The sequence below is a fragment of the Alosa pseudoharengus genome, unplaced genomic scaffold (assembly GCF_046254945.1).
Source record: "Alosa pseudoharengus isolate Yale_2024_CS ecotype anadromous, Long Island Sound unplaced genomic scaffold, YU_APseudo_1.1 YU_APseudo_1.1_scf_10, whole genome shotgun sequence".
In the NCBI taxonomy this organism is placed as follows: Eukaryota; Metazoa; Chordata; class Actinopteri; order Clupeiformes; family Clupeidae; genus Alosa; species Alosa pseudoharengus.
In genome coordinates this window covers 4,185,774-4,206,123 of record NW_027468565.1, presented here as the reverse complement: position 1 = coordinate 4,206,123, position 20,350 = coordinate 4,185,774, and the positions used below count along the sequence as shown (strand labels likewise).

The following is a 20,350-nucleotide window of genomic DNA, read 5'->3' as shown; positions in this document are numbered from 1 at the left end:
CTGCTCTAATTCCCTGATGAAGTGGCACCTACCCAATCTCTGTTTCCAAGCTTCAAGTTCTATCCAAATTTCTACCAAATATGCAAAGCACCAAAAGAGATCAACTGCAATCTCATGTGCTTTCATTGACCATTGGCTAAGGAGCTGGGCTAGCATGCAGTAGCCTGAAAAGTTGTGGATTCAGAGTTGCTCCGGGGACAATGGCCCTTGTAATATAATTGATATATGTAAATCGCTTTGTTGTCTGCTACATAAACCTCCAGCTGAAAACACTCTGTTGTCTGACCAGTAGTTTGTTCAGTGGATGTGAGGTGTTATCCATAATGTTAAGGAGCTTTTGCAACATCCTTTTCTCAACAACTAACTCTAGGGGTTCAAGTGTACTTCCAATTACAGAGCCAGCTCTTTTAATCAACTTGTTGAGTTTTTTTGGTGTCATTTGCCCTGATACTGGTGCCCCAGCAGATGGCTGCAAAGAAAATGGTACTAGAAACAGCAGATTGGTAAAACATGTTCAACATCCTACTGCACACATTAAAAGACCTAAGCTTCCTCAAGAAGTTTAGTCTGCTCTGTCCCTTCCTGTAAACAGCCTCAATGTTGCACTTCCAGTCCAGTTTGTTATCCAGATGTATACACATTTATTTGTAGTTTTCCACTACCTCCACCTCTTTCTCCATGATGGAGACAGTGTTCAAATTTGTCCTAGCCCTCCTAAAGTCCACTACCATCTCTTTGGTCTTGGCCACATTAGTTCACGTAGGTGGTTGTTTCCACACCACGCCACAAAGCTGTTCACCAGTTCTCTATACTCAGTCTCCTCCCCATCCTTCACACACCCCACAACTATGCATCATAAGAGATGATGAAAAAGGACTCATGAGATTAAATGTCATTATGCACCATGATTCAGAACCACCTTTTCTTCAGAGGTTCCATTGAGTTCAATTAGAGTTTACTTCAATGGTCACATCTGTACACCAAAAATTACACAACCAGAAGAAACAACCATTTTCACGTAATGCGAACACCTAAAAAAAACATCTTTGCCCTGTGTTGTCCAGATATCCTGGCTACGGGCCAGTTCTCTTGTTATACCACTTAGTACCTTGTGTGGTGCTGTATTAAATACATTGCAAGTCGATGTGGTTGTGTTCAAGACAACTCGAATCTTACAGAATTCCACATAGCTCTATAGAGAAATGGTGCCACCAACTTAAGTCAGTAATATCAACCACATAAGTTAGTAGCACCAGTGCAACCATGATGAAATGTTAGTCTGGAGCCCTGTCAGTTGAGTGTGATACATAGATGTTCTAAATTTTGTTCAAAATCTTACTGTTATTTTAACACAATAAAACAAATTCTCTCTTACCATGTTGTAGCATTGCTTTTCATCTGAGCCAGTAAAATGATAAAGCTGTCTTGTTTGGCACTCCTGGATGTAGGTTCTGAAAAAGTGGTTGATATTTCCCAAGGAAATGACGCAGACAGCAGAGCTGTTGGTTGGTTCAGGTGAGTTTGGTTTGCTGCGGGCAAAAACAGCAAACAGTACATCTTCATCCTCCTTTATGTCAAGTATCTGTCGGAGGTCATGACCAGCTTTGGAAACATAGGCTGCCTGCAATACATTGAATTCTGTCATGTCTGATCTCTTCTTTCTTCTCTTTTCAGTGAGGATACAGTTGAAGGGTATTTCGACATAACGCCTTAGCTCACGGTCAGACGAACACATGCGGGCAATACGTGTGTGATAGGTATTGGAGTCTCTGTCCCTCTGTACAGTAAGAAAATATGCATGGGAGCCACTCTGGAAAGCATAAACATATTGCAAATGGTAATTGTCACGAAGGCCTGGCACTAAGTCCATATAGGATTGTTCTGAAAAGAAGCCGAAGCCGTCTTGTGTCTCTTTCATAGCTCGCACAGATATTGTGTGATAAAAATGTGTCAGAGATGAGTTAGGGTGGGCAACAGTAGCTGAGGCCAGACTAATACGCTCAGAGTTCCCCACAAAGAATCTGACCACACCATCACTTTCCACACTGAGGATCTGTGCACCTGCAGGGCCAGCAACACAGTCTGGGCAGCCGTGACGACCCCAGTTAGTGTTTGTTGAATGCATCCATTTTACTTCATCATCAAGTCTTCCCTCCGTTAGAACATGGCGGCGACAGAGGCCTTGGCCTGTTGAACCACAGCTGAAGAGTTCATCATCATAGTAGGTCTCAATAAGAAGGGCTGCGCTGACATCTTTGAACTTGTGTTTGAAGCCCTGGCAGAAGGTGCAGGTAGGCTCTGGTTCTATTTTGTACTCTGTTATCTTCTTAAGGTCCCCAGACAGAGAATAAAGCTTGTCAGTGGAGGCCACATAGACACTTCCGTTAAACACAACTATGTCTTGTACTACAGTGTCTGATATGAAGTATGGAAGATCATAGGTCACTGAAAGGTTGAGCTTGGCATTCTCCGTTGGTTCATCACAATTCAGTTTGCACTTGACATTTATGCAGAGTGCAAACAGAACTGTCAGGGTGCAGGGGAAAGTAATCTTCAATAAGACCATTTTGTCCCTAAAAAGAGTACAAGGGAAAGTAAATCAGATTATTAATGCACATTTACATCTCAAACCCAACTGTTCATCTATGTACATGTGTCCCTGTCAGCACAAAATGATCCAGTTCGTTTTACATTATAATCCTATGGAGTAGACAGTGTTTTCAAAAAAGTCCTCAGCTTTTTTTAAAACACTGTCACCTGCATTTTTTCTGCATCTCAAAGCGCCTTTTTAAAGTTGAGAGAAGGTCAACTTCTCAGATTAAAGCGCCCTGCGTCACACGTTTTTTTGACAGCTGACCAATTACAAGCTGAGTAATGAGAAGTTCAGATCCAGCAGAACTGGAGACGGTAGCAGTGAAGAAACTTATAGAGAGCCGAAGTCCCGCCCTTCCGTTTGCCACCATGGGACCTATCTTCGGAAACTTATGAACAGTAGTCAATGGCAAAAGATAAATAATTTTCTGGTCCCCATCGACTTGTGTCTTGAACTACGTATGCTGTTTGCCAATTTTAAAGACAATTTTTCATGTAAAGAAAGTTGCAGTTTGTCTCATACATTGTCTCAACATTGTGAAAGTTCGTAATTCCAATGACTACAATCCCACCAGTCGCGCTAGTGACATTAGCCCATTTACAGCCTTACCGGAATGTACAAGCATACCACCAAAAGGTCTTACTTGGGTTTCCCTGGCCGATGAAAAGACCATGAGTCAGAGGATAAAACACATCAGGTATTTGTCCATAAACTGTACATAAACTACAAATTTTCTGGTCAGCGTACATGTCTATTGCAATTGTTTGAAAAACTAGCATGAAGAAATGTCCCATTCTTCCAGCAGCTGATCAAGTCTGGAGTCTTCTGAAATCAATACGCATACAAATTCGTTCAAGGGACTGAACTTGGAATGAATACACACACAGGGGATAAGGGACTAAATTCTAAAGTTTATTTTGATGTGCTTTATTTGTTGCTTTGAAGAGCTCTTCCTTTATTTCATTTCTATATCTTAAGTTTTTGTCAACTGTTCAACTCATCAACTCTTCTTGTGAGTAGGGCTGGGATAAACGATTATTTTTTAAACGATTAATCTAGCGATTATTTTTTCGATGCATCGATTAATCTAACGATTCATTTTTTCAGTCCGATTCGATTCGATTCGATTATCGATTATCTCCCCATTAATTCACTAATAGCAACTTATACATGTTTATTTACATATCTGAATGAAAAAACATGACTTCTTTAACATTGCAATATATGTTTATTGCTCTTAAGATTCCAAAATAAAAGACTGAAGTGCAAGTAACTACAAGTGCAAAGTAATGCATTCTTAGTCAGAGGTAGCATTCAATAAAGTTCAGTAGGCTAGTGTATGTCTATTAAAATCATGTCATTTTAAGACGTTCGTGTGGGAATCCTTGCAATTAACATTAACACAGTTAAAAGGCTGCTGATGTGTCTATGCAATTCATAACGTAGTTAGTTCAAATAACAGTTCGTACTTCTCCTTTGGACAAGCACTTTTGAGTCTTGGAAAACACTTTTCCATTTCCATCGGGATTTTGCAAACAGAGTCAATAAAATGAGCCCTGCACGAGTAATACAAGCAGCTGCAAGTAAGCATGCTAAACTTGACATCCAAACAGTATTCTAACGTTAGCTTTGAGATAGGGCTACTGCTTGATTGCATACTGTAACTTAACTTCGTTTCGTCTCCTCAATGTACTATGTTGTGATAAGACCTTAGCAGAGCTTTAACTTTAATGCAGCGGTTTTGAACAAATTTGCGCAGCATTGTCACGATGCTAAGCGGATTTAATAGCAATTTAGCCCACTGTGTTCTATGCAGTGCTTCTATGTGGCAACAACAATCCTTCAACAATCGTGAATATTTTGTTAAATGCACATGCAGAGGAGGAGCAGCGGGCTCGTTACGAGAGACAGCGGGCGGGGCGAGGAAAGGCTGTGTGAGTAAAAAGTGCAGCTCAATGAAATTATGTTATGTTATCTTTAATTTAAATAGCAGACCTACAACATAGAACATCAATGTGTGGTTTTGATTTCGTGGTGCCCAGCCACAGATTAGTCAACGTATGGAAAACACAAGGTGTAAAATTTAAAATATTTAGCAGCACACGTTATGCTTGACGAATCGACGCTCATATTTTGCGTCGACGTATTTTTTGCGTCGACGTCATCGATTACGTCGACGCGTTGTCCCAGCCCTACTTGTGAGTTAGTCAAGGCATAGCCTACCTCTCTCCCAAGCCTAGTTTAGTGCTTTATACAGGACTACGAGAGCTACACAAAACGTGTTTTATGTTCCATGATGCACCTAATGTGGAGGTGTTTGGACTGTAGGCAGGACTTTAGCACATGGTAGCTTCTACTATGGAGCCATAGCCTACTGTTGTAAAAAATTTTTTACATATAATAATACATATGTGCAGAATGCAGTTTGGCATTGTTTTCCTAAAATATTAAAGCTGCAGTTGGCAAGTCTGACAGATTGAGGGGACTTAGCCAACATTTTGAATGTTTACAACTCTCATGCCCCTCCCCCACTATCACCGAGCACCCTCTCATCGAGTTTGTGCTCGTCAATGCGCACCAGACTGTGATTCAGTCAGATCTCACACAGCCCTGCTCTGATTGGACCAGAAGAACCGGGAGCTGTGGATTTTTGCCAAACAAATAACAGGCTCTAGGTGGAGGTAGAAGTGCTGTTTTTTTCTAAAACCGGCTGATTTATGTTGTTCTGTCGGAGCATAGTGTCGGTTTCAGTGAATATGATCAAAAAAATCTTGCCAACTGCAGCTTTTAACGCCCTTCCCTGAAAAAGTTATTGTCTGGATGGCAGTATTATGTTGCTCAAAACTTGTATATATTCAGCTTTAACTGTGTCTTTCCAGATGTGCAAGCTGCCCATATACCCCTATACCATCATAGATACTGGCTTTTGAACTGTGCCCTATTAACAAGTTGGATTGTCCTTCTCCTCTTTGGCTCAGAGGTTGTAGAGTCCATGACTTCCAAAAAGAATTATGTTGATTCACAATCACAGGACAGTTTTCCACTTTGGCCCAGTCCATCTTAAATGAGCTTCCGGCCAGATAAGACAGCAGCATTTCTGGATCATATTTAATATGTTTTCCTCTTTGCATGGAGTCTTGACCAGCATTTGTGGATGGAGCATCAAACTTTCCTGAGCCCATACAATTATTTCCTTTACAGAAATGACTTTAAGTGCCACCTGGGGCCCCAAAGATCACGACCATCCAATATTGTTTCGCAGCCCTCCCTTGTCCCTGTTTACAAATAGGCCTAGGCCTACTTCTCTAGATTCTCTGAATATGTGAATGATATTAGGCCTACTATCCTGGATGATGAAATCCACAAATTCTTTGCAATGTAACTTGTACACATGTTCTTACAGAGTTCATGAATATCTCCCCATCTTTACTTCTAGGAGACTTTGCCTCTCTGAGGTGCTTTTTTTCCCTCGTTGTGTTTTAGGCTAGTTACAATCACATCGTGTTGCCATCAAATTCGAAATGAGAATAGGCTATAGGCTAGGTTAGGCTATTTTCCATGAAATATATCATTTTGCCAGTTTCAATATTTGACATGTTGTCGGCTATGTCCTTTTTGCACCGGTTTAGTCTGCAAGATTAGGAGATGATCACATTCTGTTTTTATTTTCATTACACATTACACAGCGTCCCAACTTTTTCGGAAATGAGATTATAACGAACGTACGAATTAAGTTTTCCCTCCATTCATACCATTGTCGACACAATTAAACAAACCAACACGAATAGTATCGAATAGGCTACCTAGCACCATGAGAAAACAGCCTACTTTTTCAGATGTTCTCATTGCAAAACCTGTGGTTACGTGGTAAAATCAGCATGCCTAGATTTAAACATCAAAGTTCCGCTTTCGGTTCAGCTTTTGAGCATGTCTTCAAGATGCTAATAAACAGGTGACAGGCCTATCCTATATTATGGTTAGAGGTTATAATTCAAAGTAACATATTCCGCAGTAGAATACCGAAAATAATAATAAAAAAAAAATAAAGGAACAAATAGCCCCATCCAATTATGCGAAAAAGTGAAATTTGATGGAGCTGCAACTTTGGCTTTCATGGCGATGATTGTTAAGTGTTTGGTCTAGATAGCCTAGATTTTGAGAGCTGATAAACAATAGTGACCTAGGTGACCATTTATAGATTTGGTAAAAAAAATAGGCTACAAAGCCAACTCTTACCTATTCACAAGATATTCATAATGTGTGCAGTCCAAAGCATAATTTCGTGAAGGTGTCACAAAGCGTTCCCACTGGATCATTCAGAAAGGTTGGTTTTGTCAGAAACTTGCCTTAGTCCACTGGAATTCGTCTCACAGGATGCGAACATTTATGACTCATTGCCTAGGCTACCGTGAATGACACTTTCGTTCAACCCTGGTTCAACCCCCCCTGTATTTTCTTTTCACTTGCCGTAGGATAAAACGAGTGCCCCGCACCGCACTTGGAGACAAGTTGGACGGCGACGATACTCTGGTCGTAAAGACCACGTCACACGTGATGAGGCAGTAGGGTCAGTTTCATCGGTGATTCAGGGACAGTCCAGGGAACTATTCAGCTTCACGATAGACAACATAATTTAAACAGGCTCTGACGATACTGATCAGGTTCAGATCATATGAAATTAAGAATACCGGATGAAAAGTAGCCTACCGGATAATGCCATTGCATGAGACAAAACGTGAAACATTCTAAGACGATAAAAATAAATTGAAATAAACTGTTTCATCAGCCGAGCATGCCGTTGTCCAGAGTGATCCTTGAAAACTCAGAGCATGAAGTTCAGAGTAGCTTGGCTAGCCTATGAGAAAGAACCTTAGAAGATTACTGACCCTCTGGCTACTCAACCAAGCATCTAAAGAACAAAAGATAGGCCTCTACAGCATAGGCATAGCCTACCCAAAATTAAAGTGTCTTTTAACTAAGCCTATGTTCTTTCCATTAACATATGCCTGAAGTAGCCTGACACAAGTAATCGTTTGTAGGCTAGGCTATAGCCTAAGCAATTGTGAAATGGTAGAAATGTCTCTCTTTTCAACCTGTTAGGAGATTTGCACCTTAACGTTTCACAAGTGGACACAGGCTACGAGATGCACGAGCGCCACCAAGTGGTTGTGGGGCTTATATCTTTTATCCTGTTTGCATGGACCTCTTCAGTGAATGTTATCTTTCAGTTGCACAAGTAATTGGCTTAGAAATGTTGACTAGTCTAGGCTGCATGCACTCTTTGCTGGTCTTGGTTGACCTATTTGACCGGACCCATTTGTCATTTGAAGTCTGCAAGCACAGGCATTATGTTAAATGCTGACAGCGCTCCTGTAAGACATGATTTATGCTTTAGTCACTAGAGGTCTCTTGCTGTTCATTTAGTAAATGCACTCTCTATTTTGCATGTATTACTATAACACTGATTACGTTGTATAATCAATGCCTGCCCTGACAGAAAAGTATTTGAAAAAGATGTAACAATTAGGCCCAGGCCTAATTCAATAAACAAGCAGGTCACGTTGAAATAAATACAAACATCAAATCAGAGAGGCCAAGAAATCATACTTGGCCAGGCCATTACTTCAGAGTCGAAAACAATAATCTTGAAAGGTTTTTAAATGATGCCATTTTAAATTATTAATAGCCTGAGGTTAGATTGACATGTTTTCAAATAACTTATTGAGTGTGTCACTGTATGACTACACTCATGTTACAATATCAGAGTGCATTTTAACTGCTTAAAATATAGATCAGGTGGGATTAATGCAGTGATTCTTCCAGTCAACAACTGGAAATAGCCTATGGATGCTTGAATGTGTGAGAAATACAAGTGTTCTTCAGCAGAGCAATTTTTTTGTGTCAGCCCTTTTTATGTGTTTCTTTATATGTCCAGGCCTTCTAGATTGTCAACCAAATTTCCCTCATGGGATCAAAAGAGTATATATACTTATACTTAGGTGAAACATATTAAAACATATAAAGCTATCATCACACACTGAAGACACAGGAGCCATCCCGGGAATGTGCCAACCTATGTCCCCACCTCGCCAGACTATTTCAATTTTCTGAACAAGTTAATGATAGTTTTCGCTTCAAGTGTTTCAATTACAAAATAGTATTTTGTATTTGAAATACGTATTTTATATACATTCTCCATATTAACATTAACATTTTTCATAACTCCATGTAGGACGTTTCTGTACATAAAAATGTAAGCACTGTGGCAGTAGTAATGCAATATTTAAAAAATGTAGGCTACTCGTGCTCTTGATACTCAAGTACTTTTAAAAACAAGTACTTCAGTACTTTTACTTAAGTAGACATCTGACTGTTGTACTTTTACTTGTACTTGAGTAAAATTTAGCAAAGGGTATCTGTACTTTTAAAGGGTATGTTGTGTACTCTGTCCGTCTCTGGTCATCTCAAATCGAACACCAACTCTGTGCACTTAACCAAAGTCCTTTTAGGCAAGTCCCTCCACTAGGGTATCCTATTCGGCAGAAATGCGCATGCGCAAGGCTTCACAACACCAATCTTGCTGTCTCAATGTATTCACATGTCGACGTTTTGCCAAGGAAGGGGAGGGATATGCGTAGACAACGGCCATATTGGCGTTACAAACAAACCCCATGCATTTCTATGGAGGATTTTTTGAGTGCTGTGTCTCCTCATTAGAAAGTCTCTGACTTAACGGAAACATTTAAGTTTAACTTTATTGGTGTCCTCTATTTGACAGTGACATGGTTGTACTGTGTCAAAACATGAACAGTTTTTGTTCTAACTGCATCTGTAAAGTGTGTTTTCCAGCTCCAGCTTCCTCAACCGTGATTATCACCATTTTGGGGCACAACACTGGGTAGGCTACCATTTGGGATATCCATGGCCCTGGAGCCTACCAGAGCAGGCAGCACAAGCTCCTGGTCAGCTTGACTATGGGGACACCAAGGAAGAGGCCATCAGTGATCATCATGCAAACTGTATGCAGCTCAATGATGCTGCAGAGTCAAGGAAGTTAATTTTCATGGGGGTGTTGTACTGTATCTGCAGATGGCCTCAAGGCTTACCCTGATGAGGTCAGAGTGATCCTGGATATGCCCAAACCTACAAAAGGCTATTTGCAGTTCATTCCCTGCCTTTCCGAGGTCTGTGTGCCACTATGGCAACTGTTATGGCACACTATTTTACAGCAAAGGGCTAAATACATTTTAATATATAGGGTAAAAGAGAAGAAATTAGTTTATACAAAAAAGTGCAAATGAGAGCTTCTAACCAGAGCCATCAAATATATGGAGATTAATTTGTGCCATTATGTGCAAACAATACTTTTTCAAATTCAAAAAAAATTAAATGAATCAAACAATAAACCAATTAGGATCCTAAGATGGGTAATGGCTTGTGTTTGCTCAGTCTCCTGCCTCAAGAATTGTGTAGTCAAAAATCACGCTCACACCTGGGCAGAATTTATAGAATAACATTTAAGATAGTGCAGATGAGACCATTAGGAATTACCATTGTATCTGTCAGTAGTACTAGAAGGTAGGAGTGCCTACTGCCTACATTATAAGTACTAATCAAAGTGTGGTAGGAGGAGGTAGAGGAGAGGATGGAGGTAGAGGAGGGAAGAGCATGGCAAGTGCACATCAGCACATCAGAGAAGCGCTAGGACAAGAGGTTTCCTTGAAGAGTACTGTAGCTGTGCAGTTGCATCTAATCCCATGTACTTGATCTTCTGCCTGCAGTCCTGCTGAAGTCCCACAATAACTCTATACAGAGAAATGACAAGAGATAAACCATGCTGAGCAGTATGACCAAAAAGGCTAAACACCTTTTTTATTATTATTTTGAAGTGCATTATCATTTTTGCATAACCCTTTTGTTTTGAGTATGGTGTCAGAGAGGCTAGTTAGTAACAGTAAACAGGATGATGTATTGGTCAGGAGGATACACGGAAATGCATTGTTTTACTGAACTTCGTATTATATTCCACATGTGAAATTTGTGCCAAAACTGCCAGCAAAAAGATAGGCAGCGTAAACGCAAGAGCCAGAAACGCAACTGCAAAGCCGGCAGTAAACAAAAGAATGTTGTCACTCAGAAAATTGACTGAGTAAGCTCTTTTACAGCAATGCCCTAAGTTTACAAACATACAACAACAATAATTGAAATAGCAAACAAGAACAATAAATGTGAATTTATTACCGTATTTTCCGGACTACTAAAACTACTTTTTCATAGTTTGGCTGGTCCTGTGACATATAGTCAGGTGCAACTTATATATCAAAATATATATAATTTAACATGTTTTTAGATGTTAGTCAGTATGAATTGACATGAACCCTACATGAAACATTACCGTCTACAGCCGCGAAAGGGTGCTCTAGGCTTGTGGAATGAGATTGTGAGCTTGGTGAACTTGGGACAGGTCAGACATTTTTTCGTACTTAAGCCCAAAAGTTAGAGGGGGTTTGGGGGTGTCACCACTGGGAAAATGTATTAAATATTGTTATGTAAATGCACAAGTTCTGCGCACTTTCAGTCAGAGATTGGGGATTGCACTATGCCTAAAACACACATGTATAGGCCTACCGTAAATCCTCAAATTATGGCTGGGATCCTATTTATAGCTGGGCCTCAGATTCGGTCAGAAAGGCAAGCCCCCAAATAGCCTACAAGCCAGGGTAATAATTGCCTAGGCCTACATTGTTTCAATTTAACTCAATGAAATAAAAGAGCCCTTCTTCATATTTTATATTGTTGGTTGGTTTAATACTGTTGCCAATGAAAATCGTTGTCTTACACTGGGTCTCCAACACGTCACTCTTAAGCTACCAGTCGCTTGCCGCCCCCTTCTGAGCTTGCCAGAGGCTGAAGCAGCCTACATTTAAACACAATTGTTGCCGCATGGTATTCCAGCCTAAGAATTTAATAAAAAAGTAAATCATGCATAATTAAAAAAAAACTCAATTTAGGCTACCGTAGGCCTACGCAATGCGTATGTTCAATGAATGAATGAAAGCGGATGCCTTGTCTCGCGATAAACAGCCGGTGGAAATCCCGCCACTCTTTCAACTACATGAAACTTAATAGTGAACCATCAAATACAGTACCTCCCAGATTTTAGTGCCCATCAGTCCCAACATTTAGCAATTAAACAGTTCAAAAGTAAATTAAATCCCAAACAAACCGATATTTTGCTTTTGATAGCCTACCGATATGCCGCTCCAAACGAAACGCATGTCTCACAATAAAACGCACGTAAGAAATAAAGGCCTGCCTCGAATACAAACCTGCCCCAAATAAAGGCCTATGCTTTGCGCAGCTTAAAGTAACTAAAAGACCCCGGCCATAATTTGAGGATTTACGATAGTCTGTCTTCAACATTCCTCACCCGTTATCCAGACATGCACGAAAACATTTGAAAACAAAACTCAGCCATAGGTCTCTTCAGCATTGTCCTAACCATTAAAACAAGGCAGATATGACGAGGCATTGCAACATTGTTTACAGAGATACACTGTAAGGGCTGCAAAGATTATGCAGACTGTTACGATTGATTGACACACGCGTGCACACACACAAATTATTGAAATCATTTAGGCTATAGTCTTTCTACATGGGTTTAGTTAATGATCGGGCTATAATAAGACCACACTTTAATAGAGGTTGCGTAAACCGGGACACGCAACTCAAAATCTGGACTGTCCCGGTTAAACCGGGATGTCTAGTCACTCTATTCTGTGTGGTAGTTGAATAACTTCGCTTTCCAGATTAAATGTCCAACAGTGAACAGTCTCTAAAATAAGGGTAGCTTCCTTAGTATGGTCGTTGAAAGTTCGCACATTCTTTAAAACGCTCATCTTTTTTCACTCTCGCTCTCTCGGAGGTAGCCTGCTGAGCATTTGCTCTGCTGCCGGCGTGTGCCTCCATATCATTCATTCTCCACATTTTAGCTACATTTTCATGTACCACATCAGCATTTTTGTTCAGTGAATCTTTTGTAAATTGCTTTACAATTACCGTCGGGCCCTCATTGGCAGCCTTCGTTATCGTCTGGCTCGCCTCAGCTTGCAGCCATTCACTCCTTCATCGGCATGTTCTTTTAAAACGCGTATCTTTTTCTCTCTCGTTCTCAGAGGTAGCCTCTGCTCTGTTGTTTGCTCTGCTGCCTGAGCCTCCACATACAGTAGCCTAAAATCAGGGGCGCAGGAGATATTTTCAAAGTGAGGGGGACCTAATTGTGAACACAAACCCATAGTGAGATCAGACTTCCAGATATCGGATCGCCACCTCTGGCCCACTTTCGACCATCATATTTTAAACTTAAACTTAAAAATGTTAAATTGTCAAAACTGTGAGATGAGCACAACGCCAGATCTGCCCTTAGACAAGCTTCTTGCTATGTGGGAGGTCTCAGCTTTTAAGATTATGCAATTCTACTTTTGTTTTATTTTTTTAGATTTATTTTACACTGCTTGGGCCAATGGTAGAATACTCTATAAGCAACATGGGATGTTGATATTTTATGAAGCCATGAATGAACAAAAGTTCTATATCCAAGCATACGTGATTAAATAGTTAGGTCTACTTAAATTGTCTGGTATAAACCAAATCAACATGCACTCTCCACTGTGTATGTGAACATTTGCCTTCTGACAAAAAAATTTGATGCATTTTTGTTTTTTGCTGGATTCATTGAAGAACTCCTCACGTTTGCGACAGGCAGAAGTAACACCGCTAAATTCTCCGCTTGTTTAGGACCTCACACGTATCCCCCGCGTCCCCCTTGCCACCGGCGTGCTTGCCCAAAATGCTTGACTGCATTGCATTCACATTTCTAGCTACATTTTCATGTACCACATCAGCATTTTTGTTCAGTGAATCTTTTAAATTGTTTTACAATTAGACCCTCCCACCTTTGTTGTGCCCAGCTCGCCTCAGCTTGCTGCCATTCACTCCTTCGTCTTCATTAACATTCCCGGTAGAATTCTTAATCTTTTTGGCCTCTATGTGTCCAGTTACATATAGTCTGTCTGTTCTTGGTCTTGGATTTTGTGAAATCAGATCAAACTTATAGTCCGGTGCGACTTATATATGTTTTTCCTCTTTATGATGCATTTTTTGACTGATGCGACTTATACTCCGGAGCGACTTATAGTCCGGAAAATACGGTACATAAATGGCAGGAGTTACAGATATTTTGTCTGGAATCATGGTCTATTGTCTGATGAAATGAAAATGTAGCTCTTTGGCAAGAAACAATGTGGGATTAGACTATACTGAAAAGAACCCCATGCCTAATGAGAGTTGGTGGCGGGGCTGTAATATTGTGGGGTTGGGATCCCTGTTAAGGTGCATGGTATCATGAACTTCGAGATAACCATAGATAACCATTCATCAGATCAATGAAGCAAAACACAGATCAGTCATTGCCACCTCTGTCCCCTTTTTCTAAATTCCATAGAGTTTAGTAGTGGGGTCAAGAGGAAGATGCTCAAGTGATGACCTACTGTAGGAATCTGGACGATCTGGAGAGATTTCATAATGTCCAAAGCGGCCCTCAAATTGGCCCGGTACACCTAATACAAAATCCTTGCATTACCCTTAAATATGCGTATCTTTTGAACTAAGTGTCGTGGAGCACTGAAAGTGGACAAATGTTGGCCTCACTTACTATCTCTCTGACTCACTGGTGATCAAAGGTAGCCATAAAGCACATGATCTCCATATCCAATTATAAATAGGCCTACAAGCAATTCTGAAAGAGTCTCTGCTAGAATTCAAAGTATCATTTTCAAACTATGCAATACATTTAAACTAGATACAATGCTCAATTGATATCATAATGTTACTGTTTCTGCACTACAATGGTACTGTTACCACACTGCACATAGCTGTACATACTGTACATATATGTGGTTTATACTGAATATCCATACTTCTTCTGTTTTTCTCATAATATATTTTGTACCGGTACACTGCATATATCTATATTATTCTTACTGCTATTATATTGTTACTGCTACTACATTGCACATATCTGTACATGTTGTTCATACATTGTTCATATTACATAGCCATATTTGTTCTGCTCTCATAGGTAACTGCTAATACACTGCACATATTTATTACTCTAAACCACCTTCTGTAAACCAACTGCATACTACTGTCTACACTGCATTATATTTCTTTTCTTTCTTTCTTTGTATATCACATTGCACTTTTCTGCTCTTTTGCACTTCTGGTTAGACACAAACTGCATTTCGTTGTCTTTGTACTCGTACTCTGCACAATGACAATAAAGTTGAATTTAATCTAATAGCAGCACCAAACAATTACTGCATTTGCAAAGAGCTAAATTATCCACAGGTTGTGGTAGGCCTTACTGTAATTTATACCATATGCCTATCCAGTTACCACTATAGGGCAACAGAAACAACACAAAATAAACAAAATCCTGTTGCTTGAAATATGTTATAACTGTAGGCTATATACTACCTACATTCCTGGTACATTTTGGAACAGTACATGAACTCTTTTGCTTTGATGTCTTCAGTAGCTTAGCCTTGTGCATGATAATGACTTGAGGTTTTGCAGCCTAATCTACAGTACATGTCCGTCAGTCTGCATTCTTTTAGCCTTCTGGAACCCTTCCGAGATACAACCCTTTTGACGCTCTACTACCACTCATGTCGTCGATTCACTGTTGAATTTTGACGTCTGTCGGAAACTGATCAATCTGACCAACAGTTAATGTCGATTTGACTCTCGTTTGCTGTTCGGGTTTGCAAATCATTCACATAGCAAACTTATGTTGTGCTATTTGTTAGTGTGATCACAGCTGTGGATGACGGTCTTAGGCCTACTTTATGTTATAATTACCATACCATGAGCCTATATTATCTTATCACAATTAATTTGTCATCATAATCATCATTGTCAGCATGGCATGTTACACATACCTCCATCACTAAGGCCCCGTTTACACGTACATGGTTATTTTGAAAAACTGAGACATTTCCCTTCGTTTGTGCACTTCGTTTACACTGAAAACTGAGAATTTGCCTCTGAAAACGATTCTTTCTAAAAACTCCCGCCAGAGTGGAGATTTTGGAACTTTGGTTGCACGTTTGCAAACTGACAAAAACGAAGGTTTAGGCAGCCAACTTCAGGTAGGCTTATGCGCCAGAACTTAAATCTGCGCCAAAAGTGCAACCTATGTTTAGCCTGCATTTTCTTTTGGCTATATGGTGATCATGGATGCATTCAGAGTAGCAGTCGCATTTATGTTGGTGCAAACTCTTTTCGTCAGTTTGCAATTGCAAATACAGTTTAAACAGTGTTGCCAACTCCTCAGTGAGAAAAGTAGCTAAAGGCTGTCCTAAAAGTCGCCAGAAGTCGCTAAATGACGTAATGACGAATTTAACCCTCCTCCTTTACCCGGGCATAGGACCGGCAGACGTAAATTAAGACACGCTGGCAGAGTTACTTTTTTTATGGTTTTGTGTTTTTTGTAATGTTTTTTTTTTAATTTTATTTATTTTTTATTGGTTTTTAACCCACTTTTATGAAAATTTCTAAATGTATTGATTTACAACTAGGCCTATGAACTATGAACTATTCAGAACTCCTCTGCTCCCAACACACACACACACACACACACTAAACAAAGAGTAGGTCATCCTCATTTTCACCCTCTATGGCAGGTTCAGCAGCTGAGGGACCTGCCTTGAAAGAGTAAGTTCCAAAAAGCTGTAAAACATTATCAGGTAGCTGGTGTTCATAGCAAGCCTCACCAGACAGCTTCAGGCCATAACGGATGTACAAGATGGAGTTAAAGGGGTGGTTCAGGATTTTGGACATAAGACCTCATTTCCAAGTAAGCAAGTGTGATATTTATCAGTGGAGACCGTTTTCAACACGTTTCATCCAGTCCTTCTAATTGCAGAGTTCGCAGGTGCTAGGCTAGCGCAAGTCAACGGTATGTGCTAGCCTGCCACTAAAGACAGTCTTACCCACTCCAAAGTACACCCGAGGCAAATTCCAAACAATCGATGTAAATGTCTGTGTTGATAGAATAGTGTGAGAAATACAACTACCCTCGCATCGCGTTGCAATAGTTATACTTTGGTCCCTGAAGTTGGTAGTAGTCATTTTGCATCTCAGTGGCGGACTGATATTACCAAGGCTACTACTAGGTATCCCCATTGGAGTGCGCTTTACCAGAGCCCGTCTACGGAGAGCCTTGCCACTCCGTATTAAGTCCCATTGTACCGAATTTTGGTTGCAGTTCCACCAGAGTTCCACTGGGGGCGATCGCCATGAGTGCAGAATGAATGGGAGTCAATGGAGCTAGACGGCTAAATTTGCCTCTTTCACCTGATTGTCGTTGACAAATCTCAGATTTGATTGTAGTTTGTATAACTTCAACATGGGTTATAGGTCAAAAGTTGAATGAACGAGTACTTATGTCCTTTTGATTTCTTACAGGTTGGGTCGTTGTTGCCCATAACACGCTAGCATTGTGCTAATGAATGACGTCATTGACACGTTTGAAAGGCTTTTTAGAACAATTAAGTGACGTTAAAAAATATAATACGCAACCAAGTGTATTTTCTTTGCCTCCCCTTTCGAAAACAATATTCAAATTACTTGGAAAAAAATTATATCCCGAGAAAAGTGGATTTTAAGGGGTACAGCTCCATAGACCTCCATGCATTCTGCACTCGTGGACGAGCGCCCTCATGTGGAACCACAGAAGGAACTGCAACCAGTTCAGAACAGTTTAGAAACCGGAAGTTTTCCGAGAGTGGCAGTTCTCCCCTTATTAGACATTCTCTGGCTTTACTGTTTACTTTTCGGCGCAGTACTACTAACCGGAGCAAGTATAATTCCGCCGCTGCTAAGAAACTAGTCCCTCAAAATGTAATGCGATCGTTGAAATGCAAGGATAGAATAACGTTAGAAATAACACTATCAAAACAGACATTTACATCGATAGTCTGGCGTTATAATTTATTTGCCTCGGGTGTACTTTGGAGTGGGTAAGACTGTCTTTAGTGGCAGGCTAGCACATACCGTTGACTTGCGCTAGCCTAGCACCTGCGAACTCTGCAATTAGAAGGACTGGATGAAACGTGTTGAAAACGGTCTCCACTGATAAATATCACACTTGCTTACTTGGAAATGAGGTCTTATGTCCAAAATCCTGAACCACCCCTTTAAAGGTCTGCAAGGACATCCGATTACGAAGTTTGGTTTTTACCACACTCATCTGACTGAATGCAAATGATCAGATATCACGTTAGTTAAGACGTTAATAATTTAATACAGAACGAGAATGGCAGATGACGGACAGGATAATCAGACCGGTCTGTGATGCTCGCTTGCATAGCCTACGGCCTGCAGTGTTTCGAGCAGCCTGAATCCAACCAACTGTCTCGCAGCAGCACACACTGCCACTGAGCAGAGCTATATCAGCTGAGAGAGGGTGAGACAGTAGCGAGGGAGGAGGGGCAATCACACACAGCACAGAACTCACTGCTCACTCAGAAGAGTAAAATGGGACAGTACATGCAATCACGACAGAGTCTCCAAAAGTCTCCAAGAACGCCAGAAAAAGTCGCTAGATTTGTCGCTAGTCGCTTTTAAAAAATAAAGTCGCTGGGAGGACCTGAAATCCCGCTAAATATGGCGACAAAGTCGCTAAGTTGGCAACACTGGCAGCACTCTCCACCAGCTGCTCACCATCCCTCTGCTCTGCTCTGTAGGGAGGCTTAAGAAGGTATTACAAGCAGGGCTGCAAATAATTGTGAGAGAAGTGGTTTTGTTAAAAATTATTTATTTATTTATAAGATTTTTCCTTTTTCTCAAAATAAATTTGCTTCCCTCCATTGTACTATTTTTGTATAATAACAATCAAGATTTCTGATTTTCTCATTTCATCATGACGGGCCATATGCCTAGATGCACAAACTTGAGCAGCTTCATGAGCCACTGTTACACTGAACTCATAGTGATGCAACTCTCTTTCTACATGACTCTGCTCCAGCTAGTTCATTCTATCAATAAACTAGCAAATGACCAAAGAGCCCTCATTCTTGAATTTCCCCTGGGGATCAATAAAGTAAGCTATCTATCTATCTATCTATCTATCTCTGCATGATCAACTTGAGAGACTGGCCACACAAGCATACAAGCATTTTTGGCTGGCTAAAACAGCATGTCCCGGACTCCCAGTGGTCCTGGTCCACCCGATCAAGGCCAGCTTAATTGCAGGTAGGGTAGTAAAGCTTGGACCCTACAATCTCACTATAGCGAACCTGAGGATCGCTGTATGCGAAACGCGTTGTTCGCTCCTAATAAAATTGAGTAAAAGTTAACAATGCGGTAGAGCAATCTTATTTTTGCTATATATGTATAAATAAGATTGCTCTACCGCATTGTTGACTTTTACTCTGGTATATATATATAGGCTATATATATATATATATATATATATATATATGGAGGTTGTTTTTTCTTTTTTAGATCTAGATTCATTTACATATATATATATATATATATATATATATATATATGTATGTAAATTAATCTAGATCTAAAAAAGAAAAAACAACCTCCACCCCATTGAATCTATCCTTGTCTGGTCTAGTTCCCTTGCGTTTTTTTCCATTAGCCTATTTACATTTCATCATTGCAGCACTTCCTCTTTTCCTTAAGGGAGCATTGAAAGGAAATGAATGATAAGTGGGAATCCACTCCTGTTACTCCTCCCTCTCTCTCTGCATCGCAGGAAGCTGATCTCGCCAGGCAGCAAGCCCCCATGTGAGGGGCGACCATGAAATTTAGGTTGGGAAACTAAAACTATAAGTTTAGTCGAGGTCGAATGAAAATGGAACAAGCACGAAAAGCTATTTTCTGATGCATGGCCTGTCCGTCTTTAACGTAGGCCTACAAACTTTGAAAAACAGGAAAGGAGAAAAAAAAAAGTGCTCGTTTCCTACATTAAACCTCCACTGTTAAGCAGATTTCAAGACGGATGTAGCCGATGGTTTGCAACTAACGTTAACACGAAAATGGGTTGGTTGTAGGGTAATTTAACTGCGACGTTTGATTACGCGACTGTTACTGTCAGACATCAGTCACGTTTAACCTAAAGGGACCATCTTTACGTCTGTGTGGAAACGATTGATAAATCTGTGAACAACGTAACATTAGCTAGCACTGCTACATCGAACGAACCGCTGTCAGGCCTCATAGATAACTATTTTGACATGTTATCCGGGTTATGTCATGCCATCAGATTTGGCATAAGAGAAAGTAAACTTAACCTTAGGGGTAGATGTTTGCTAGGAAAGACATTCACAGCTTTCTGTAAGAAGTAACGTTAGACAAGATTGCAACGTTAACGTTAGCTGACACTACCAAAGTGAAGGATGGCAACGATTTTAACGGCAGAAGAAGAACAGGTAAGTTGGTTAATGTTAGCATGTCTAAATGGTTAGCTAATATTATAGTATTTAACGTTAGGTTAATCTACTACTGGGTTACCATTTAGTTAACCGATTCCTTCTAAAATCTGTTCCGATTATCGCTGCTAGTCATATAGAAGCTACCTTGTTGATATCTTTTATATTTTGTCACAGTGGTTTCCCGTGAATATTTTCATGTTCCACAGGAGGGGTTTGGATACGTTAGAGTATAGTGTCCTAGTAT

At 40.3% G+C, this 20,350-nt stretch overlaps 2 protein-coding genes across 5 annotated transcripts in view; one reads left to right on the top strand and one right to left on the bottom strand.

The window, feature by feature from the left end:
• Positions 1 to 7,606, bottom strand: part of met (MET proto-oncogene, receptor tyrosine kinase) — a 77,565-nt gene extending 69,959 nt beyond the window's left edge. For 3 of the 4 annotated variants that reach the window (XM_076303263.1, XM_076303271.1, XM_076303286.1), the window contains exons 1-2: positions 6,830 to 7,606; positions 1,376 to 2,573 (exon numbers count right to left, since the gene is read on the bottom strand). In XM_076303263.1, coding sequence (XP_076159378.1) covers positions 1,376 to 2,573; positions 6,830 to 6,909 — 1,278 coding nt within the window. In that variant the 5' untranslated portion in view covers positions 6,910 to 7,606. Of the gene's footprint in view, positions 1 to 1,375; positions 2,574 to 6,421; positions 6,501 to 6,829 lie in introns of those variants that run through there. The other variant, XM_076303278.1, reaches the window with a different exon arrangement.
• Positions 7,607 to 19,392: 11,786 nt separating this feature from the next.
• The window catches only part of ptpn9a (protein tyrosine phosphatase non-receptor type 9a), a 74,353-nt gene continuing 73,395 nt past the window's right edge, over positions 19,393 to 20,350 (top strand). Inside the window, exon 1 of the mRNA XM_076303223.1 lies at positions 19,393 to 20,103. Within this exon, the coding sequence (XP_076159338.1) occupies positions 20,071 to 20,103 (33 nt within the window). The 5' untranslated portion in view covers positions 19,393 to 20,070. The remainder of the gene's footprint in view (positions 20,104 to 20,350) is intronic.